This window comes from Diceros bicornis, chromosome 4, assembly GCF_020826845.1.
Source record: "Diceros bicornis minor isolate mBicDic1 chromosome 4, mDicBic1.mat.cur, whole genome shotgun sequence".
In the NCBI taxonomy this organism is placed as follows: Eukaryota; Metazoa; Chordata; class Mammalia; order Perissodactyla; family Rhinocerotidae; genus Diceros; species Diceros bicornis.
The window spans coordinates 95,641,046-95,666,516 of NC_080743.1; the positions used below are offsets into that span (position 1 = coordinate 95,641,046).

General features: G+C 38.8%; 1 protein-coding gene across 1 annotated transcript; it reads right to left on the reverse strand.

The window, feature by feature from the left end:
• Positions 1 to 4,180: 4,180 nt before the first annotated feature.
• Positions 4,181 to 20,831, reverse strand: NTMT2 (N-terminal Xaa-Pro-Lys N-methyltransferase 2). Its single transcript, XM_058538109.1, has 4 exons — positions 20,678 to 20,831; positions 11,284 to 11,459; positions 5,304 to 5,553; positions 4,181 to 4,548 (listed from the first exon to the last, which is right to left on the reverse strand). The coding sequence occupies exons 1-4, from the start codon at positions 20,829 to 20,831 to the stop codon at positions 4,262 to 4,264; spliced, it is 867 nt and encodes a 288-aa protein (XP_058394092.1). The 3' UTR covers positions 4,181 to 4,261.
• Between the last annotated feature and the right edge of the window lie 4,640 nt (positions 20,832 to 25,471).

Here is a 25,471-nt window from a genome sequence, read left to right on the forward strand (position 1 = left end):
ACTTTAACTCTTTGTACATGCCAATCCTTTAGTCCTTTTTATCCTGATTTATTATTATTTATGTATCTGTCTTTCCCATTACTGAGCCATGATTTTCTTGGACATTTTATATATGTTTATTTTCAGAAACTAATACAGCCTGTCACGTAGCAAAAGGTCAAATCATGCCAACTTAATGAAAGTACAAAGGTGCTGTATATACGTAGTTCTCTGACACTGAATCACTAACTCTGAAAGTCAGTAATTATTTAAAAAGTCTTTCCTCAACCCCACTCTAGATACATGTATACATACACTCTGCTAATTGAGATCATTTAAAACTATTTTTCACATATTTGCTTAATTAGTTTGCAGTGACCTCTGCGAAAACACTGGCCTCTGATGATTATAAGAGGTAGTTTTCTGGCATGGACACCAAAGCATCAAAGAGTCAGCTGGAACTAAGGAAAGCAATAACACAACTGGTTTTAATTACTCCTGACAGGCAGCTGAATATATCTGACACAGGTCTTCTCCCCAATACATCACTCAAAACAGGCCGGTTACAGGAAATGGTGGAGAGAAAAAAACAGAATGGGGCCAAAATGTGCCCATAATACAAAGCAGATCATCTTTCACATGGATGACCTTATTCATTTTGTTTTATATTTTTATAATGGTCCTGAATCTATAAAATTGCTGACTCCTCGAGACTTGGCATTCTTCTATGCTGGTGCTTAGGAATGGTGGCTCAGATTCTCAGAAAAGGAAGTAGGTGAAGATTGCACCCATTCATGAATCACTGTATAAACCAAGGGGTCCTCCAAAGTTCATTTAGGATTGCAGGCATGTTTGCAATTAATTCATCTGTGAAGTACAGGTGAGCACCTTCTACTTCTATTCAACATTCACAGAAGGATTAACTTCATCTATAACCTGGTTGGTTCTTTGGACTTGTTGCTTAGCAGGAAACAGGTGAGGATTAGGAGTTGCTTTGTTACGACCTACTCACAATTTTAACCTCTCTCTCTTATGAGGTACACCCTCTCATCTGATGAAACTATGGGCTTTGGGTTGGCCATATTCTTGGGTTGGCTCGTATTGAAAAATGAGATTTCCTTACTAGGCAGGATTTTATCTTAGGACCTAACTTTCTTGTTAAAATCTCCTCCCAGATGTTTGTCTGATCCCTGAGCTCTGATCCCTGCATTTCCTGGTTCTTGCCAGCTTGCATTGTTCGATCACTATTTTGATCAGTTTTGCACATCCCAGTGCTCATGAAACTTCAGAAGCCCTCAGTTTTTCCTGCTGCTTTGCTCTGATTCTTGTTTGGTGCCTCCAGAAGCTTAGACTGTCCCCTGAGTCTTTCTACTTATAACATTGCCTTTCATAGTTTCAACAAAATTTGAGTTCCTGCGGTGTAGTGGGCCTATGTTAAAGACTGAGACTCTAACCATGAAGGCTCCATTAAGGAGCTCAGAATTTGATAGAGGAAATAGCAAGTGAGCAAGTGATTACAATGTCACATAATAAGTGCTGTGATATGTTAAGCAGAGGATATGAGGGTAGCATATATTGGAAGCACCTAACCCAGCACCTAGGGAATGAGAGGAGCTTTCCCAGAGTTAGCTACATCTAAGCAGTCAGGGCCAGACAAAAAGTAGGAGAGATGCCCTATGCTGAGGATGTGACATCAATAAATGCCGTGAGCCATAAGTCACAGCTCCTTCAGGGGACTACAAGCAGTTAAGTGTAGCTGCAGGGAGTGTGGAAAAACCGAGGCTAGAGAGGGAAGTCAGGGCTAGATCATGAAAGGCTTTACATGTCATTCTAAAGAAATAGGACTCCATCCTGCTGGTGATGGGGAGTCACTGAAAGTTTATAATTGACGTGGTCAGATTTATATTATAGAGGGACTGGCATCAGTGTGGAGACAGGACTTCACCATCTAGCTCTTTCCCTGAACCTGGCCCACATCCTTGCCTGCCCTACTTTATTCTTCTGTCGCTCTGAAGAGCCCAGTGCCACACCCCTTTTCCCATCAGTATCCTCAAATAAAACTAATGATCAGAATCTGTTTGAGATAAAAAATACAAATTATCTGAACCCACTTCACAAACACTAGACTCTCACTGGGACAGAGCCTATGGATCTCTATTTTATAAGAGCTTCCCAAATGTTTCTGAAGCAGTTGAACTATGGACAGAATTTTGGAACTAATGTAGCCTCTTACTTACACCACAACAGGGATGTGTTGATAAATATCAGCAGTGTGTTTGGCTTACTGAATTAGATTGAAGACGGCTCTTCACTCCAAATGTCTTCCTTCTACAGTATCTATGATTCTACTTACAAGACCGGAAAATTCAGTCCCTTACTTGCACCCTCAAGAACTTTCCCTTGTTCTTTGAATAACAGATACGAACCTTAACATGACCTATTCAGCAGCATGATCTGACTCCAATGGCCTCTCCTCTCAAGCCACTCTTCCCTTTGCCTTTTACGTGCTATTAACACTATAGAGGGGGATGTTGATACAATTTACTCCCCAACGTCTACTTTCTCAATTAAAGCAAGGATAGATATGGAGTTGGGAAATTGTGTAGAGCAATAAAGATCTGGAAAATTTCTAAGGAGAATGGAAAGTGACTTGACTTAGGAAAAGAAAAAGGACTGCTGATCAACGTCTAAGACTCAACCGAGTTAAAAATCTTACGTCCATATCCGTAGGACAATTATGTCATTTCCTCCATAAGGTCAGGAACCCAGGAGCAGAGAACATTGATAATTGTGTCAATCAGCATCTGAGTATTGGCAAAGCAAAAAGTCAAGAGGTAAGAGAATTGAGGGTGCTGGTGTAAAAGAAATAGAAAATTCCTGGCATGGGCCTAAAAAGATTCGGCTAATTTGCTGCAAGACACAGAGGATTAACACATGAGCACCCTTGTTTTGCCATATTCAGTCTGTCTGGTAATGATTCACCATTTGATTTAGTTCTGGTTTCTGGCTTGTTCACCAGTGGCTCTAACTCACCTTCTGTTATGTTACCCTAGAGCATGGTGAGTAACACACAACAGCTAGAAAGTGTCGGGGTAGAGTAAGTAACATAATTTTCCAGGACATAAATGAAACTACCAAGGTAACATTATGTCATAAATACTTTATAATGATTTTTTTCCTCCTAAGTTAGAGCTATGACTTGCAAATATGGTTTTTGCAGTGATAGCATATCCATGCAACAGACTTTCTTTATTTAAATTGTTTCTTTGCATTTCATAGAAGACTCAATATATATCAAAATACAAATATATATAAAAATATAAATATGTGCTTCAACATGAAGACATTAAGTGTTTTAAAGACAATAGCAGTTATTTTTAAACATTCTAATAAAAATTAAATTACATTTTGCTTTTGAAAGATTTTAGATTATTTTTAATTAAACTAATGCCTTAAATTAATCCAGCTATTTCACTTTTCAGGTTTATGATTTCCCTTCTCTTTCCACTGTACAATCGCATCAATCAAGGAAACAGGAGCAGCTGCAGTGAAGCGAGCAGTGTTGGAAGCCAATGGCTAAAATTAGATTATCAATGACATTTACTTATATGTTCACAGCTGAAATTTCAAGGGTACAACACTTTCTCCTAAAAGGAGACACTTTCCCATCACTGAAATGCAGACTTCTGTTATCAAATTACATCCATAGTACATCTCTGGGTGGTGAAAGTGACCTGAAACAGAAAGTGAAACCATATACTTTTTCTGTTAAGAGAAAGGCTAAAGACAAAATTAAGTAATGGACACGTTTTCATAAGATTATTTTGACTGGTGCCTTCTTAATTAGGAGGAGATTTTTGTCAAAGAGAAGTAGTAGCTCCAAAGAGGAAGGAAGTATAATGTATCTAGCATGAGGGCAGAGGAAGGAGGTCTAGACTTTTCCCCACCCATCCTGCAATACTCTGTAATGCAAACCTTCAGGGACCAAGGCAGTTTAGAATTTGTGAGCACTGCTCCCTCTTCTGTTTTTGTGCACCCTTGTACATTTTGGCTGTATATAAGCAGTTTCTTAAAAATTTTTCCCTGATGTTTCACTCCATTTATCTTTTGGAAAATCCAGAGTGTGTGCATGTACTTTAATGATTAGTGGAAACTTGTACATACTACATCAACTATTTCCAGACATGCATTGCATCCCTTCTCTCCATCCCTCCATGAACTACAAGGGGCACTTCAGAGGACAGCATCTCTGTCCCAAAGCACCACTGTGCAGTCCAGTCGTTCATTCCCACTGCTGGCCAGGAGTGTCCACGCTGTGCAGTGCGAACATCCACACCGGGAAGCACTGCTCTGGAAAGCCGTCCTGCTTCTCCTGGCCCAGAACCACCAGCCCACTCTTCCTAATGAGGCTCTGGAAGATGTCCATGTCCCGAGTCACACTGCTGTCAGAGAGATCGAAGATACAGCCCTCCCGAGCCACATTGTCCTTCAGTATGATGACGCCGTTTTCTTTCAGGCCGTCTCGGCACCGGGAAAGAAACGCAAGAAGGTCTTTATCGGTCAGGTACCCTACAGGTGAGGCCAAGTAAATGTGGGAATTGGATAAAATGGTGGATGGAGAGGGAGGTGACTAGGAAAGACCACAAGGCTATGAATCAGGAGACCATTTGTTCACTCATTTGTGAATTATTTAATGGCCTGAATTAAAATAGTTGCAGGAGGCTTTGAGAATTTAGATAAGAGGACGGTCATCCTCTTTGAGGGGACTCAGTGCCCTGTCTATAAAATAGATATTATACTACCTGCTCTATCTACCTCACGGGCACGAGGTAAACTATTGCCCATCCCATGGGTCCCCTCCATGTCCTCCAGACAACACATCTCTATCATCACTCCTCTGCATCACACACACACACACACACACACACTCAGACTAAAATTTAATTCACTGCTGTCTCATTTCCTGGGGATTTAAATCTATGAAAGTCTAGTTTTGCCAATAAACGGGGATAAACTTTTTCTGGCCCCACTTTTTAAAGTTTTTCAAGTATTTAGATTTCTTCTAGGATTTAGGGTGGTCCAAAGGTGCTCCACCCCTAAAGATGGGAATTTGCAGGCTTGCAAAGAGGCTGATAAGGGAGAAATCTGGAGGACCAGAGCTTTTGGGGAGTTCCCCAAAGGCTAGCGAACTGCTCCAAGCACAACTACAGCTAGATCTCTGTTTACATCCTTGCTCCCTCTCCACAAGTCCTCAATTAGCCCAGGTGTTGTCTTCTCTAGCTGGGAAGGGGAGAAGGGCAGAGGCAACGCCATGCAGGACTAACCAGAGACCCACTGAATCCAGATGACATCGTATCTCCCCAGCGGAGGTGTGAATTCCTGCAGGCTGTAGCAGTGGTAGCTCTCTACCTTGTCCCCTTTGACCTGCAGGTAGTTCTGGGCTTCGAGGAGGAACGATTCCATCATGTCCACCAGCTCCACACTGTTGAAAACTGGCAACAAGACATGCTTGCTGACCCTTCCTATCCCGGAGCCGCAATCCAAGGCGCAGTCCGTCCCAGCTCTCCCAGGCCCCTGCAGAAAGGTACCTTGTGGAGTACTTCAAGTGCAGTACCTACCCTGAGTCTTGGACACTCCAATTACCTCTTTAAATCAACTTTACTTAGGTTGATTTCATACGATAAAATGCACGATTTTAAGTGTACCACTCAATGAGTCTGAACAAATGTGTACAGGTACGTACCCACTACCACAATCAAGTTATAGAGGTTATATTCAATTACATTTTCTAAAAAATATCCAAACATTTCTAGTGTTTGCTTTATTTTATCTAAATATAGGTATTTAAAAGAATTTCAAAACAGAATTTTAGAAAACAATGGCTTAGGTTTAGAAATTTGGTAATTTCCCTAAAAAATGGGACATTGAAAGCCCTACAAAAATAGAACTTTGTTAACTCTAAATGTGAGTCAAACTCACAGCTAAATGGACCTGCACTGTAGCTTATTGCTTTGCAAAAGAAAAAAAGTGCAAAGCAGTGAAAGCCTCTCTGAGTTTTAAAATTACTTTGAAAAATCACTCAGAGAACACATTTCAGTTCATATTGGGATGATTGAAATTTTACTTTTTTCGAAACTGATTTCGGGGGCTCTGAAGTATCTACTCTTCTTCTGCGGATGGTAATTTTTAGGACCTGAGCTGAGGGAATGCTAACTGTCCCATTCTCAGGCCAGGATTTTACCTCAAACTCAGCCCTGATGGCACACAGCACATTCACGTGGATAAAGGGTGGTTGCAGCAAAGTCTCCTTGTCTCTTTTCACACTAAAAATTGTTTTCTGCTTTTGTACCAAAAACTATATGATTATTTGGCACAAAACCCCTTAAAATTTTTTTTTAAAAGTAAGTCTGCATTAAATTAACTGAGAGTAAAGGATGGATAGACAGTGGTGGGAGGGGGAAATCAGCCAATGAAAACTTTCTCAAACTTGCTTCTATAAAGTAATATATACATAAACATATATGTACATGTATATGACCAGCTGAATCTTTGAGTTGGTATATATCTCAAAGATTCAGCTGCTCTAAATTATTTGGTCCTAATTGGGATGGCTGCTGAATAGGTTTTGTGCTAGAAATTATAGTAACAAGATACTTGAAGTTGCCAATCAAGATCTTAAGGAGAAAGCCTTCTCTCGATTTCTCAGGAACTAAGGATTAAAAAAACATTTGGCTGAGAATCCAAAGGTGAAGTTCGAGCAGAAGGAAACATCAGAAATGCTGCTTCCCAGTCCACCCAAAAGGCCTTTTTACAGCAAGAAAGGTACAATGAAGAACAAAAAGTGAAGCAATTATAGCTTCTTTTCAAATGGAATAATGATAACAACGATTTATTGAGTGCTTATACGTAGCAAGCTCTTTGCATCTGTAATAACTGTAATAGTTGAAACAATCCCAAAAGATAATGATTATTCTCCAATTTGGAGATGAGGAAACTTAGATTTCTAAAACCACACAGCTAAGGGCAGAACTAGAATTTGACAGGGAACTGTGTGAATCCAAAGCCAGTTCTATCTTAGGATTGTCACCTCAAGTGCCAACTCTGATTCCCTTAGTAGTGTCTGTCTAATGCTATGTTGAAAAGAATTCTAAGGCTTCATTCAGACTCAGCAGGAAAGAGGTCTGTGATTGATTAGTAATGTCTGCTTTGAGCGTGGGAAGGAGAAGTGGTAGTTCATGTGCCATGTGTTTGCCATTCCTACTTACACTATGCCACCTCCCTCATTCAGATATTATAATTCAAACTAAACTAATTCAGAAAAAGGCGTAGGCTAAAGGTTTATGTTGTGAAGGCCATAAAAGAAGCATCTTCTAAGTAAATTCATAACATAAACAAGATGGAGGAAAGTATAGGGAAATTATTTTAAGCTACTGAAAATGACTTTAGCAGAAAATTGTGTGCTCAATTAGAGATTGTCATTACAAATTTTTTCTTATCATTACTTGGCCCTAAAGTCTCATATTGCTCACATTACCATAGCAAGTGGCTTTAGAAGTAGAACCATGGAACAATAAAGCAAAGAGACCTCAGAGATCTATGCCACAGGACTTCAAGAAGATTATAATAGCCGAACTTTTTCTCAATGAATAAACAAATATGAAGCTGCCCTGGTTAAAGGGAGGCAGGGCCTCACCCACTCAGCCTTCCTGTCAATCTCCCAATAAGCCCTCGAAGGATCTCAGCAAAACCCTAGAGTTTCTAAACCACTCATGTCTACTTCCCCTGCTTTTTCAGACATAGAAACTGAGACCCAGGGGCTGGCCCCGTGGCACAAGCAGTTAAGTGCGCGCGCTCCGCTGCAGCGGCCTAGGGTTCGCCACTTCGGATCCCAGGTGGGCACCGACGCACTGCTTGGCAAGCCATGCTGTGGCGGCATCCCATATAAAGTGGAGGAAGATGGGCACGGATGTTAGCCCAGGGCCAGTTTCCTCAGCAAAAAAAGAGGAGGATTGGCAGATGTTAGCACAGGGCTGATCTCCTCACAAAGAAAAGGAAACTGAGACCCAGAGAGGTGAAATATTTGAAATAGAACTCCCTTGAAAATTCTCATCCTCTGATTCATATTTTTCACCAATTTAGATGTGTTATATTTGACTACAGTTATTCTTGAAACAATGGTTATTTACAAATACAAAAAGGTGTCTTTCACCCAAATCCTGTGTACCTCTAGCCTCTCGCCACTATTGCCTAGTTCCCTTTATTCCATTTCACTCCACATGATTGGCACTGTCTCCTACATCCTGGCACCAAGTCTTTCTCTGTCTCTCATTCACATGCAGCTCCTCTGAGAAGGGATATTTAAAGACTGATCGCAGGGATAACATCTCTCGCCTCTTGGACACCATGGCTGCCCGAAGCTGTGACTGTATTGAAATCTGATGCCCTTCCAGGAATGTGACCAGAACTACACACAACGTGTGATTTTAAAACAAGATGTTTTGTCATTTTCATTTATTATGCTATCTTCATACTTATGGATTCATATAAAACAGTAAAATATTCTTAGGAATATCATTTTAGTTTTGATTCTGCCTATACATTTTGTTTTGAAGAACATTATTTTAAGTTCATCCAGTGGAGTTTAAAACTAAAATAAACGTGCTAAATGCCACTGTATAAAAACCACGAAATATAACAAGTTAGACCCAGAGTTTTCAGTCATCCAATCTTGAGAAATGTCAAAAGATAAATGCCATCAAATACTGATTACTTTTTATAAATTGCTGCTTGCCCCCACAAAGCTAAAACTGAGGAAAGTTATCAGCTATGCCATTGACGTCATCTTAGTATCATTTGCTTATTTGCTAAAGTAAACATGTTTACAACAAGTTTAAAAACCTTTTCCCACTGTCCCATGTCACTAAGTGTTGAAAGGAAAGCAAAACTTTAAATTAAATAATTTGCCTTTTCCCAGTTGACACAAGAATAAATCATGTCAGGTGCTCGTATCCCCTAAGTCCTTGTATCTTGACCTGGATACTAATTTAGCAGATTATTAAGGTCAAAGTACCAAAATATCATTCCTTAAAAAAAACTGTGTTTGTGCTTAGTTAGAGGTCACAGCTTCACAATGAGCCTTGTCTACTAAGAAGGACTCCTTATATTTGTTTGAAAAGGGCAGGCTGTTCTTTTCCAACATAAATACACAAGCACAAGGCTGTTTCCTTTCCCAGGTTCGTGGGCGTGTGTAGGGGCTCTGTCTGACCAGCATCCCTGTGGTCAGCTTGGCATTCCACATGGAGTGACAAGACAGCTGGATTACTAACTAAGCTTCTGAAATGCATTGGGATCAAAGTCGGCCTCACCACGAGGCAGGCAGGAGGGACTGCTCTCGGCCAGAGTGGAGGAGAGTTGAGGTCTGTGGTCCACAAAAAAAAAACCAGCAGGGATTTTTCTGCTTCATGAGACAAATGGAAAAAATATGTCACAGTGAAGAGCAAGGAGTTTGGTGTCAGACAGACCTGGCTGGGCTTATGTCCCAGCTCTGTCTCTTACCGGCTGTGTAACCATGACAACTTATTTAACCTCTCCAAGCCTCGGTTTCCACAACTGTAAAAACAAGCATAAGGACAGTACTTACCTCCTAGAATTGTGTGAAGAGCACATGAGACAGTTCTTCTAAAAGGCTTAGCAGAGTGACAGACCATCTCAGAAAAAGCACTCAGTGAAATCGGCAACACTGATTCTGAAGTCCTCCACGTTAACCTGACCTATAAACAGCCATGGCCATCATCCTCACTCCATGGTCCTTTATGGCTGCAGCTGATGTCCAGACACTTCCGCCCCGATGGGTGCTCCATCCTAATCCTGTTTTCTCTACTCATGCACTCGGTGCTCCAGGGAGGTTGGATGTGAAGAGAACCTCACCTCAATACTAGAGATATCCTTAACATTATGCTTCCAAGTAGGTTGACAACCTAAGCCCAAATATTTATAATTTTTCCTTTATCAGAATAAAATGGGCTCCAAATTTCAAACAAATGACTTCACAATGAATTGGAACAAAACCTATTTGCCAGTTAGGACTTTGTGTTTTCAGGAGCACCAACAGCAGCTTTCTTGTTTGGGTTAAACATATTCTAACAACTAAATGAAGTGCCTTAAAATATAATGAATGTATTTTATGAAAGCCTTTTATTAGTAACAGTAGTAATAAATTAGGTTTATTGGGTAATAATTATGTGCACTAAAGCAAGCACTTAATATATATTATCTCTTTTGATCTTCACATTATCCTATGAGGTAGGATCTATGGTTATGCCCTAGCCACAGGTAAGAAAACTGAAGCTTAGAGCATTTAAGGAACAAGCCCAAGGTTGCCTATACAAGCAGTAAGTAGAAGAACCATAATGACTCTAGAGGCCAAGATGGCCCCTACACTATACTGTCTGCCTCCATATGACACGGAAGTAAGGAAGTGGAGTTTCACCCAACACCAGGACCACAAACGGATCACATTCTTTCAAGGCAATGTCTGAACTATGTATAAAATAATATAAAGAGATTCTGCTGTACTTATTTTTAAGCCAAACATAAGCGTGCATTTCCTTACTACATCAAATTTTTATTACAGGCAATCAATAAATCACCCCAAGATCCCAAAATGGCATGATCTCCCATCAATCATCTGGGTGTCAACTGTTTATCTATGAGACTCTAAAAGAGATATCTTCTTAATCCCATAAGTGTAATATTAGCATTGCTAGTTCACCCTCCCTGAAGCATGAGAAATTAGCTGGTGCTAGGAGGGTGAAATGCCAAGTGGGATAAAACAATGGTTTGATGTGACCTGTTCTTTCTGAACATCTTTATTTATTTATTTTTTGTGTGTGAGGAAGATCAGCCCTGTGCTAACATCTGCCAATCCTCCTGTTTTTTCGCTGAGGAAGATTGGCCCAGGGCTAACATCCGTGCCCATCTTCCTCCACTTTATATGGGACGCCGCCACAGCATGGCTTGACAAGCAGTGCGTCAGTGCCACAGCATGGCTTGACAAGCAGTGCGTCAGTGAGCGCCGGGGATCTGAACCGGTGAACCCTCGGCCGCCGCAGGGGAGCGCGTGCACTTAACCGCGTGCGCCACCAGGCTGTCCCCACCTTGTGAACATCTTAAAATAGACTTTCAGGCTAAACTCTTGGCTGAGCCATATCGTTTTATTACGACTTAAGTGACAACACAGAAATATGTGAGCTCAATGTTTGCAAGGACTTTGCCTCCTCATCAAGCTGCAGTTGAATAACTCACCCCAACAAATTTCCTAAGAAATTCCCGAGAGGCCTGGATATCTGGGTTGGACAGTTCAATGAAATTTCCCATCATACCCTCTTCTGTAGCTGGTACTTCTTGGTAGAAAAGTTTAGCTCTGGCATAGAACTGCATCTCACCATTGATGACTTGACTTGTTAAAGCATACAGTTTCACTGCAAATGAAATATTATTAATATTTATTAATTTTTATATGACAGAACAAGTTCAACCTTATCATGCATTGAATTTCCTCTTACGAGCCTGCAAATTTGTGCTGTGGAGGAAAGGCCACTGGTTTGAAGTCAGAAGATCTGTGTTTGAGTTTTGGCTCAGTGACTTACTTGCTATGTAACCTTGAGAAAACTTCTTAACCCCTCTGATCTTCAGATATCTCATGTATAAATCACAATTGTGGCATTTCTATGATTTAGTACCCCTATAATTTAAGAAAACTATAGTTTATCACTGTACTACAGAAATTTTAACAGTTTGCTACAGTAGAATAAAGAATGTCACAAGTTTCACAGTGAGTTTTATCTTTGAGCTCCAAATGTTTTATGAGAATTTAATCATTAATCCTTACTTCTAATCATGAGGTAGATTAGGGGTAGCTAATTTTTCACCTCTTTTTCAAGCAACTCGTACCCAAATATCTCTTTATACCAACATTACAGAAAATGTGCTTGAGCTCTATCTTCTGAAAATAAAATAATAAAAAGAGATATGATATTTATTGAGCAACTATTCTGTACCAGCTAGTGTGCTAGGCACATTCGCGTATACTATGTCATTTCATTATTTCAGAAACCATATGAGGTATTATATTAAGACATTTATCTTTAGAAAAACATATGTTCCACCTTCTGAGAGGTAAATAAGTATGCATTTAAGTGTGTTTTGTAAACCAAAATGCACCATTGCAGATATAAAATATTTTCATTAGAGGACACTCAGGAGGAAATGATAGAAAGGGATGAAAAGGAGGAACTTCTGGTTCAAGGTTGTAGAACCAGAATACATGCATTTGTTTCCTCTCCTTCCAAATACTCCTCAAGAATTGTTTTAATAAATTCAACCCATAACAGCGAAGAAAATGAGAGGGGGCCACAGATGAATTCATAATTTCAACAAATTTCTGGAAGACAAAAAGCAGATGAAACAAAGCTAAAGAATTTGCAGCCCAGGATAATTGCAAAAGGAAATAAGAGTTAATAAAAAATCTGTCTATAGACCAACCAGTAAGGGGACAAATGCACCCTCTCAAAAGCAACAGGCAGCACAGCTGCAATCCTACAGGGGAAAAAAATATGTCTTTTATCTAAAAAAAATTAAATGAATTGCCTAAAGAGAACTAGACCAGTGAGTGTTGGGATCTTAGAACACTACTCATTTTGGCATACAGAGGACTCCAAGTGCCTCACCTGCTCATACTCATCAGAGTCTGGAAATATCTACCTGCACATGTAGAGCTTTTTGTCATTCTTTCTCTTCACAGGAGAAGTATGTAACAGAGCAAACCTTCTCCATTACCTAGAATCATTGACCCTGTCCTTTATTCCTAACTATGAATAAACAATGATTTCCAAACAGATGGGTGTAAAATGGCAGCCTGTGGGAAAAAAATAGAGACAAACAATCAGAACTGATCCCAAAGGAAATAGAAATAATTCAGGAAATGGATGAGGATTTAAGCCAAAACTAAACAAAAAACTCCTTGGAGAGATATGAGAACTGGTGCATCCATAAATCAAAGATAAAGATGCCAAGAAAATGATAATTCAAAGAATAACACAGAATTCTTAGAAATTAAAATTTTGATTACCAAAACTTTTGGAATATAACATTGAGTAAATTTATTAGGACATAAACAAAAAGACAGATATGGAAAACAGAAGTAAAAAGATTAGAGCTATAAAGACTTAGGAGGCCTAACATCAAGCTAATTAGGATTCTCAAAAATAGAGAAAATGGAGGGAAGAAAATCATTACAGAAATAATAGAAGAAAAATTCCCAGAGGTGCAAGAGATTGTAAGGTCCAACAAATACTGAGCAGCATGGGTTAAAAAATAATAATAATTAAATAAAAACTACATTTACACACATCCTTAGGAAATTTCAAAACACAAAGAGTAATGAGAAGATCCTAAAGTTATTTAGAGGGAAAAAGTAGTTGACCTTCAAGTAGGGTTGTCAGATTTAGCAAATAAAAATACAGGACACACAATTAGTTTTGAATTTCAGATGAACAATGAATAATTTATTAGTACAAGTATGTTCGAAATTTTGCACATTGCATGGGACATACTTATACTAAAAAATTATTTGTTTGTTATCTTAACTTCAAATTTAGCTGGCATCTTATATTTTACCTGGCAACCCTATATTTGAAGAACTAGAATCAGGCTTATAACACAGATCTCCTCAGAAACATTGGAAAACAATGGAGCAGTGCCATCAACATTCTGAGGGAAAAACATTTTGAAGCTTAATATCCAGTCAAACTGTGAAATAATATTTACCTCCCATGGATTCATTCTTCAGAAGTTTCTTGAAGCTATATTCCAGCCCAATGAGGGTTAAAATCAAGAGAAGATATGTGACGAAAGACGATAAAATTAACCCAGGAATCCAATGAAAAGAAATCCCAAAATGACAGATATTTATCAGATCTAGAAAGAAATCAGTTTATATTACAACAGAAAACATAGGCTTCAAAAACAATACCTTCAAGAAGTAGAATGAACTGGATTCTGGACAATAGACAGAGTAAAGGTAAGAAGCAAGGAGATGTTAGTGATATTCTAAGGAAGATATATTTTTAATCTCAACCACCAAAAGAACAAAAAACAGTGGAAAGCTCCAAGCAAAATACACAAACAGTACAAAATGTTATGATCAGGATATGAAGCAAAGCAAACTATGACATATTTTGAGTAGAAGGAGTATAAGAAAAGAGAATCTATTTAACCTTAACTAGAAACATTTTTCTTCAGGCAACACCAAGATTGTGAACTAGTGCACACAAGATTGGACTACTGCACTACTTGGCTCTGAATTGACAACAATTATATAGTCCCAAATTTCAATTCCAAAAGTTAAAAATCCAATAAACACCGCTTATATTACGATGTTCCACCATAATATGTTCCATCTGTGGAGTGACATCAGTATTTTCCAACTTGAAGCCCCTGGAGCCAATGTTTGGACCCTTGAATGATCATGAATTTGCTGAAAGGGATACAAGAATCAGTTCCCACATATATCATTTTCTAGAGAACAACAATATTAAATACTATATCTCGCATATATATTAATGATTATACATAGATTGTTATTTTAAAAATACAAATATTTTTAAATTATTAATAAATATATAGATGTTTTTTTGCCATTTTACACACTACTTAGCTACTGATTGAGAAAATATAACATTAAAAGGAAAGTCCTCATGGTCCAAAGCATTGGGAACCACTGACCTACACCAATCTCTTCCCTAGCACTTGGTAAAGTGTTGGTACAGTATGTGGTTCAATAAATGCTTATAAATTCAACATGGATGACAAAAATCAAGCATCACCATCCTAATAACATGACTGTTCCAAATTCTTCTTTATGTCTCAGAAAACCAGGCTAGAAACTCACAGCTCACAGAGTCTTCCCAGAGTTGAAAGCTGCCTGGGATCGCAGGCAAGCTACAGTCTAGTGCTCTCCCTGATCCAACCAAAGCAGCAAAGCAGCTACACTAATCATCACTTGCTTAAGTCAACTAGTTGGTGGAGTCTATTAAAATCTTTCATCTGGAAATGGGAATGGTCCATTATGACAGCAACATTTAGACCACAAGTGAATGCCAAACTCAGCAGGGGTCAGACTCAATAGGTAGGTTTTTATGGTTATGGGCTTGAGTTCTCATTTTCACCTAATTGACAGGAACATTTCACTAAGAAGATATATGAGGTGTCATGGCCAGCCCCAGGTTCTCCCCTCCTGATAGCTCCTGCAATGGAACAAGTTGACACAGATAAGGTAATCAGTCATCAGCCCGTGCCTTTTTATTATAGAAATACATCTAGTGGCTTATTCTTGTAAGGTTGCAATGTCTCTGTGAAACGTGGGGTAGTCTAAGACGGAGACTAGACATTCTTTTAGTTCTTGATATAATATGGTACTTATTTCTTGACGTACATTATAAGCTGAACTCCCAAGGACCTTCCAATGGTTTACTTGTTAGAAAAAGAAAAATAGAGTACAAGTTTATTTGCTCTGAAGAAGAATAAAGATCCTGTGAACTCTCCAAGAAAAATTCTAATTGCTAAGTGTTTATGTTTGCTGAGTATCTTCTATTCTTTTGTTTGTTTGTTTGCTTTTTAATGCTTGGATATAGCTATTTTAGACTTTATTCTGGATGTTAGACCTGTTTGTCAACTGAAAATTGATCTGCGAGTCTCCAGAGGATGTGTAGGCTAGGTTTAGACAGTAAGTTTGAAATGATTTGAGACAGAATATTGGATCAAGTTAGCTTTTTATTTATAAGAGAAAAAAAGCACAATTAGGAAATGCCATTATGAAGGGTAAGACCTTCTATAAAAGAGATTTTCAGGTGAACACTTCCCAATTTAGCCATTAAAGAAGTAATGGTTAATATGGAAGGAGAGAAGAAAGGAAGGAAGGAAGGGAGGGAGGAAGAAAGGAAGGAAGAGAGGAAGGAAGAGAGAGGGAGAGAGGGAGGGAGGGAGGGAGGAAGGAAGGCAGGAAGAGAGGAAGGAAGGAAGGAAGGAGGAAAAAGTATCTAGGTACAATGGAATATTATTCAGCCGTAGAAAAGAAGGAAATCCTGCCATTTGCAACAACATGGATGGACCTTGAGGGCATTATGCTAAGTGAAATAAGTCAAAGAAAGACAAATAATGTACTTACATGTGGAATCTAAAAAAACTGAACTCATATCTGTTTTTTCACCAACGGGGGAGAGTGGGAGTGGGACTTTATCAATATTTCTGGTGGAATCCAAAGGTCTGGGTGTGCCAGAATGCTAGGATGTTGTGACGGGCAAGTCTCAGAATTGCCCTGAGAGGATCTCTAGGTTTTTTTCTTCCCTGTATGCTTTAGGTGTCTGGTGTTTCTTGTTTCTAAAATAATGCACTGCCTACCCTGAAAGTTTTAGGGATTTTTTTCCTTTTCATCTGAGGACTAGTTCAGTGTTTCCCAAATTCTTTTTCAGGCTTCAGCACAAATGAGGTAACCAAAGGTGAGGAGGAAAGAACAATACACTTTCCCCACTTCTGCAAGGATCTACTCAAATTCCCACCACATGTCACATCCCCTACCCACTTGGCTGAGTGTCTTCCTAATTCTCTATTCCTACTTGAGCGTTATACCTGACCTATTGTCAAATTTCAAAGGGCCGGAAGTCAGGCAGAAATACCGGGGACAGATTTTTTTATGGTGAGATTTTGTATCAGAAGCGTCAGGAGCTCATCAGCAGTCGCCGTGCCTCCCTGGCCCTCTGCAGCGTCCTGTAGTGGTCTCTATCACTATATTTCCACCTTCCACAAAAATGACCTGCGTGGGTCTCTCTCCCACACTAAACTCTCCAGGATGGCTTTGTCTTACTTTGTTTGTAACCCCAGCACTTACCATTATGCTTAACATATAGTAAGCCTCCTTTGAATATTCATTGAATAAATTAAAATTGTCTAGTTTTTTTTTGTTCTTTGAATAATATATGGGTTCAACAAAGGAGTGAGTGGCTATAGGGAAAAACTGACATAAGTACAAACAAGTCATACTTTTCGCATAGTTTATGAAATATCTATCCTCCTAATTAGGCATACCCAAATTATAAAGAAATAGTAACTATCATGGATCAAATACGCATAAATGTACTACATATGCTAAGCATTTACATCTAACTGAATATGTAAGACAGATGTCATTATCTACAGAAGAAAACAAGGCATCAAGAGGTTAACTAAATTGCCCAAGATTGAGTGGCTAGTGAGTGACACAACTGGGATTTAAACTATTGAAATCCCAAACCCACATCACATCCCTCTCACACTGTGTATCTGAAAGTCTGCTAAATAAACAGGGAAATTATCCAGTTCTTCGTTTCTTTAAAGAGAAAAATGATCTTGCAGCATTTGCATTGCAAAGGGAACAACAATAAACCTTTGAGAACTGTATCATGTACAATGAGTTGTGCAGCAACGCCTGCCACGGGGACGAGATCAATTTGAACAATGCCAATAGTCGTGTGCTGAGTTTCATCTGGAAGTTCCAAGTATCTTATAGGAAATATTTTTTATTAACTCTGACTTTTAATTGTGATGACAAAGGGGAGACCATTGTTCTCAATTTCCTCCTCAGAGACTGACTCTTCTAAAAAGGGGCAAATGCAAAGGGGGTACTAACAATTAGTGGGTCCCTCCTAGGTGCCAAGCATTATGCTAGCACTCTTCGTATCATCTCTTCACATTATCTCTTTTAATCCTCACAATGATACCACAAAACGAGGGTTATAATTATCGTTTGACAGATGAGCAATGAGAGAATCAGAAAGATTTAGTAACTTAACATCACACAGAAACGAAGTGTTATAGCCAGGTCCTAACCCATGCCTATTTAAATGCAAAGCCTTTGTTCTTTCTGCTAAATCACACAGAACTGTTGTTCTAAATGTGAAGCTAGACTAAGCCCTTAACAACGTTCAGGAGTAATAGACTCTTGCTTAATATATAATTAATAAATATTCACTGACTTCTATGTACTCAGAAATGTGCTGGGCATAGTGCTAGAGGAATTATTGAGGAGTTAACTTATCTGAACATCTCCGATTGGGCCATTTATAGGCCACTTTGATCACTAGTATACAAACTGGAGACCATACGGATTTTTTTCCTATTCTACTTCCTATTTGTTCACAAAAAGCTGCCTTTGGAAAATTCATTCACTCCAAGCCTCCAATTGAACTTGGGCTGGTAAAACTAGCTTATATGAACCTATTCACTGGCCTGCCTATCTTGTTGATGATCTCAATAGAAAGTCAATGCTTCTCATAGACTATATTTTATATTCCTGTCAAATCAAAAAATGTGGTAAAACTTATATTGCTGCCCACACGAGTCAAGTTGTCATTTACACTGGGAGGCAGCATGATTTTGTGGTTAAAAAAGACAGACTCTGAAGTTAGACTGCCAGGGTTCTAATCCTGCTCCCCTACTCACCACTGCATGATCTTTGGCAAGTTACTTAACTCCTCTGTGCCTCAGTTCCTCAGCTATAAGGTGGGGGAAAATAGAGCACCACCTAATAGGGATGTTGTAAGGATTAACTGAGATAGACATGCAAAACACGGAGAACAGTAACAGGCTTTGTTCCCATTTCTTTCTGAAGATCTGTTGTATTCAATGGCATAGCTAAGTCTTCCACCAGAGATTTTTAGTATGCGTGCTCTTGTTCCCCATGATCTCTGAAGCTAGCCAGGGATATTTCAGCCAATGTCCCCATGACTGAATGTCACTTTACGGTGTGCTGGTGTGAGACTGGCTGCCTAACACAGGCAGTTGGAGGAAGGAAGGAAAGAAGGAATCAGAGTCTGGTTAGCCACCCTTCTTCCCATAATTACCCCAGACAACAAACTCTCTGTGCAGACCCTATGGTAGTGGTTCCCCAACCTTTTAAAAGAAGGGCTTTATTTTCATTTCTATGAAGTCTTGAAATTATCAAGAGAAGGGGAAGCCAACTCTAAAACACCTCAGGGGAGCTGGAGAGGGAGCATTTCCACTGGCTAAGTTTTACTTCCAAACTGAAAGACTTAATATCCACTGCAGCCTGAAAACTCACATATAATTTTCATCTGATTTTCAGAAGACATTGTTTTATTCTTAACTTTTTAATTCATCTTCAGCTACTTTCAGATATGAGTTCCTTTTTTCTCTAGTAATCATTTTTAAATTTTGGCAATCATCCACCACTTAGTGAGTCTCTTATCAGTTATTGTAATTGATCTCTTCCTCCAGACTAATGCAACTAAAGCCACCAAGCTACTGTTATTGAGGGGTGGCCCAAAGAGCATCTCCAGAATAGCAATGCTCTGCCAATGTATAGAACGACCAGAATGTCATCACCTTCCAAATGGACTGTTCTAATTTTTCCATTTGGATACAAATGAGATGGCTGATATGTCCTAAAAGAATTACTTATGGGCAGTGTGATCTATCAGAAAGAGCCCTGGTCTTGGCTTCTTGCTTTGGTATCTAGATGATATATCATCTCTGGATTTTCTTTTCTTCATTTGAAAAAATAAGATGGGGGGTGGGGGTAGGAAAGTGAGAGGAAAAAATGATACTTGCCCTATCTATCTCATGGTATGGCTGTGAGGATCAAATAAAGTCACAAAAGAGAAATTTTTTTACAAGAAATATACATAAATACGAGGTGAAAGTATTTGTATGTCTAGAATTAAAGATCCCCTCAGAAATGAATTTATAACAAGAGACTTCGGTAGGCTGCTAGCATATTGTTTCTTGAATGTGATACAAAGAATTGTGTAGCTCCTTCCACGTCTGGAAACCTTGGCCGTGTCAAGTGCACAATAGTGCTTTCAGACAACCTTAAGAAAACAGACTGGGGCTGATACATACTGTTCCTGCTTTCATTGGGGGAAAATATAAATCAGAAGGGGATACTTCACCCTTTCATCACAAGTTATTTCCTCTTCAGTGCTGTAAGAGTGCCCTGAAGTAACCACTTTCACAGAAGCTGAGAAAAGTAGTGTAGACAAACCAGATAAGATTCTTATTGCCCTATTGTCTAATTCTCTGAAAACTAGAGGAAATAACTAAAATGGAGACACACTACTGCCCCAGTTTTTTCCTTAATATTCAAAGACCAAACTAAAATATGCTTCTGTTAGGCTTTCCAACTATTATTGTGACTGAGGAAGGCCAGAAATGATTGTGTGGAATGTGTGCTCACACTCTCTCACACACACACACAAAACAAGAACACTTTGATCTATTCCCATTTAGTCTTTTTAACTCTTAGTTGATATACTACTGCATTAATACTCTCATCTTTGAGTTACCTAATTGCCCACCTCTAAATTTTTGCAAATACTAAAAATGTCCTTCAAAACTCAAGAAATGAATTTCTATAAGCCTGATACTCAGGCAACCATCACCCAAAGAAGCAAATCACCACGCCTGAGGGTGCATGAAGTCCCAAAAAAGAGACCTGACCTTCCAGGCAGCACTTGATCTTTGCACTCTCTGTGAAAGAATGCGATTGAAACGCTGAAACCCACTGACGTTGGTTGTGGGTTGTTTATATCTGAAAAGTCCTTGCAGTCATTTTTTGTTCCTTATCTAGTTGCTCTGACTCACTTACCCAGGGGAATTTTTTCCAGCAGGTAGAGATAGCTCTGAAAGAAGTCATTGCGAATGGCTCTGTGAAGGATAAAGGACGTGCTATGTCGACAGAGTTCATCATCCGTCTTCTGCCAGCGGGATCTAAAGGCAAAATGGGCTCCCAGGTGGGCCATGGTGAAGGGGGATAATAACTATTCCTACAGAGAAAGGAAGCTTGACTGGCTGTTTCTTTTAATCAGCCTTCTCTTCCTACACGAACTTGAGACTGTCATTTTAAACCAGTCCCCTGTCCATCTATATCAGGAGAGGTCGTCATGGGGCATGGGGGGAGGGGCAGCAGACATGAGAGGTCAGGCTCTTGGCAGGTATACCGTCTGATTGCCTGGGCGACACCACTCCAAGCCAGCAGGTGCTAAGTAAAGATGAAAACAGGCTGAGTGAGATCCTGCTTCATCCAGGAAAAAGCACACCTCCCTCCTTTAGCTGTCACGTCAAACAGGCAGGAGCACAGCCCGCTAACACTCTGAATATTTGCTTTAATTTGATTCCTAAATTGAATAGCCTAATTTCCATTTCAAAGAGTTGTGAATATTTTGCAGGAGATCCTGTTCCCTGATTTCCATCACTCCCCCTGGAATGCTGAATCCTCAAGTTACAAGGACCCTTCGAAGTCATCTTAGCTAACCACACTCCTTTTATCAGTACAATTTTGCCCAAATCCTTTCATAGAGATGGATATGTGTTTCCCATTTTTAAGGATCTTCAAGAGACATAATTATATGAAAGCCTGTTTCAATGTTAAATACCCTTCTCTGTCAGCAAACTCGTCCATCCAGTTTGCTCTAAACAACACTGAGTCATGTAAGCCTGTTTCTTCCTCTCTGCCTATTGTGGATATGTCTTCCTCATAAGTACTCATTTGGTTTCCGTACTGGGTATCTTTTGATTGTCCATCTCCACTCTTCCCACATTACTATGTGCCCCAGGAGCCTTATCTGTATTAACAACATGAGGGGATTCCTTTGCCTTCTGGCTTCTAGTTGGGTTCAGCCAATGGGTAGTACCAGCAGGAGACCGGAGGAGAGTGAGTCATGGCATTTATTCCACTGGCACCTTCCTTGTGGAGATGCCATAGACTGACTGCTTCCTATAGTGGAAAGTCATAGCTCCTGTCCAGGAGTCTTCTAATGCAAATATCCTCTCCTAGTTCTGATAAGTGCTCCTTCTTCTTACTGCTTCAGGCCTTGGTGTAGTGATGCGTCAGGCCGTCAGGAGTAATGCACTCTTCCCTACAATTTCCCTATACTTACCCATAATTTTGTAAATAGTCCTTTTATTAAACTAGCTCAAATTCTCAATTTGTGAATGTCATCTGTTTATTGTAGGAACCATGCCTACCACTTTACTAATCTAATGTTCCTAACAGGAAAATCCATAAAAACTCAATACTCTATTGGTCCCATACCATGTGCAACCACTGACCACCTCCTGCCCCCGAACATACACATACACACACACACACACACACACACACAGAAAAGCACAAATGCACACATTAGGGTAGTCAGCTTCTAAGATGGCCCCTAAAGATCCCCACTTCCTTCCTGATATTTGCACCTTTATGTAATCCTTTTTCCTGAGTGTGGGTTAGACTTAATGACTCAATTCTAAAGAATAAAATATGGCAGAAGTGATAAAGATATCACGTCTAAGATCAGGTTATAAAAAGACTGTCTTGGGCATCTTCTTTTGCTCTCTTGCTTACTTGCTCTATTGTGAGCTGCCCTATGGAGAGGCCTACATGGCAAGAAATTGCCTCAGTGCAACAGCCCAGGAGGAGCTAAATTCTACTAATAACCATGAGTAAGCTTGGAAGAAGATCTTCCCTAGCCGACTTGATAAAAGACCCTGAGTCAGCTAAGCCACATCCAGGTTTCTTACCCACAAAAATAAATGTTTCTTATTTTAAGCAGCTAAATTTTGGAATAATTTGTTACAAGGCAGCAGTGGATAGATACTTCAAACATCATCAGTGGAATTTTTTTAAGATGTGGAATCTAATCATCATCTTTCTTTAAGTTTAATTTGTGTGTTAATCTTTTACTGGGAAAGGAAGTAAGGATTCTATTTGTTTGACTCATTTTCCTTCATTCTCGTATGCTTCTGTTTTCCCATATCTCCTCTTCTGACCTCAAGAGGCATCCATTCAATTTCGGTGGGATTGTCCCCATCCTTGGCTTCAGGAATTGCCCAAATTGCAATCTGAGTTATCCATTTTCCCCTTCCCATAGTGTGTGGTTCATGGATGGATACATCATCCCGTCCTGAGCCAATCAATACACGCTGTTCTTTCATGCCCAGTTTTCATTTGAGACTGGGCACATTATCTAAATCTTTTACTGTCAATGCTAGCCTGAGTTGGGTTTTCTGTGTTATCAACGTGGAGTCTCATCTAATACAAATACCATCCTGTCTCATTTCTCATGAGGATGGAGATAAAGTAGATGATAAACAGAACAGGGAAATGTCAAAGGAGAGTATTTCAGCATGTTAAAAAGGAAGGCTCTTAACCGAAATTAAACAGATTTGACTAAGTTAGAAACTCATTTTCACCTCTTACATACTGAGCAACCTTGACAAATTCTTAGTCTCTCTGAGCTTCACTTTCCTCTTCTGTAATACAAAGATAATGATAATCGTATATACCTCATATGATTGTTGTGAGGACTAAATAACTCCAGGTAAAACATGACAGTGCCTGGCACATAGTACATGTTCAATAAGTGCTAGCTATTATCATTATAATCTTTGGAAGAAAGTTGATGATAAGTTATAGGTCCTGAAAATACCTTGTCTATCTGGCTTTTCTTGAGTTGTATTCAATTGACGCTGTCTCTTACCATGAACTTTCACCACATATCCAGGAGATTATTTGTACTCAATGCATTTAAGAGTTGAAAAGAAAAGAAATCCAAATGAAATGTGCTGTTAGAGCTCATTCACCTATCCTTCAGAATTTTCTGTTGTAGGGAAAACTAAGCCACAGAAGAAGAAAACTAAGAGATCCTCCTTTGTTATTTGTATATGTTAATACATCTAAAATCTGGCAATCACTGACTCCAGCTACTCAGCATTCTTTATTTGGCAATTGATATTGGCAAGTTTCTCAGTTTTTACAGAACTAATTTTCTTTCACTATAAAATGGACATTAGTTACTTATGTTTGGAGAAGGATTATTAAGTATTCTAAGATCTCTATATTTCAGACCCATAATTCCTGAGTGGAGATGAAAGACTGATTGATTTATACAAAATGCTTTTGTCAGCTTTTGTTTATCTCTGTGACTCACATTAGATTTTGTGACTATTTCTCATACTGGTATAGCTTGTACCAGTTTCTGGCTCATTGCATCTGTTTCCTTGTGTGAATAATTTTTCTCTCACAGCTGAAATGGTATTGAGGTATTTGCTACCACCTCATACCACTCTTGACCATATTCATACTGAGTGAGTGAGGTTATGATATAGATCTCCAGTCAACCACAGGCATTCAATTTCCAGGCAGGAAAGGAAAACAATGAATGCAGAGGAAAGAAATATGACTGTAGCAAGAGAAGGTGGAAACTCTGAATTTATCCAACTTGATTTGCCTTCTCACAGGGGATTCTTTGGTGAGGAGTAGGCCACTGTTAAAAATAAATTAGCATGGAGAGAGACTCAGAAGTAAGAAAGATAAAGAAAGAAAGAAAAAGAGCCATATAGAAAGCATACTCATTCAGTAGTGTGATAAGCTAAATATTTGGGAAAATCCACTCAATATAAAATAACTATCAAATTAAAATTCCATAATACTTTGAACTGAAAATTCAACAGAAAGGATACAATAAAGATATTTTCAGACAAAGATAGAATTTACCATTTATAGATGCTCACTGGAAGCATAACTAAGAAAATATATTTCAGAAGAAAGGAAACTAAGACAGTGTGTTATTCATACAGGAATAGGTAAAAAGATTACTAAAACAAAATACAGAGCTCCTACACAAATCTGTTTACATATGGTTGATATAAGACAGAGATATTATTGCAGTAGAGAAAAGATATTTTTAATAAGAGTCCTGATGTTGGCACAATTGGATCCCTACCTCACATCCTACACAAACCAACTCCAGGTAGACTGAAGACTTAAATGTGGAAAGCACAATTCTAAAACTCTTTGAACAAGATATAGGAAAAAATATTTATGATACCAGGGTAAAAAAGGATATTTTTTTTAAGATGCAAAAAATAAAAACCATAAAGAAAAAGAGTTAATTAATTTCACTAAATTAATATTTAAATAATGAAATTCTGGTCATCAAAAAAAACAATAAAAAAGAAAGTAAAAAGTCAACAACAAATGGATAATAAATATTTGCAGCATCAATAATCAATAAAAGTTTGTGAATTAAATATATATGAATAGTTCCTACAAATAAAAAAGAACAATACTAACAATCCTATAGAAAAATGGAGAATAATATATATAGAATTAGAGGCTAAAACAAGGCTCAAATAAAAGTGCCAGAATCAGGATTCCCAACTCCAACCCAGGGAGGTAGATTTAGAAGGCTAAAATAATAGACCAAAATCAGTGAAATTAAATTTAGGATAAAATCATCAATGTATATTTTTGTATACAGGTTATAGTGAAAATTAAAGATAAGAATACAGAATGAGTAATTCTTGCCTGATAAACTCAACGTGTCTTTGTGCTAACATGGGCATTTAAGTAGACTTTAAGCTTAGAATAAGACAGCAGTATAAAAAACAG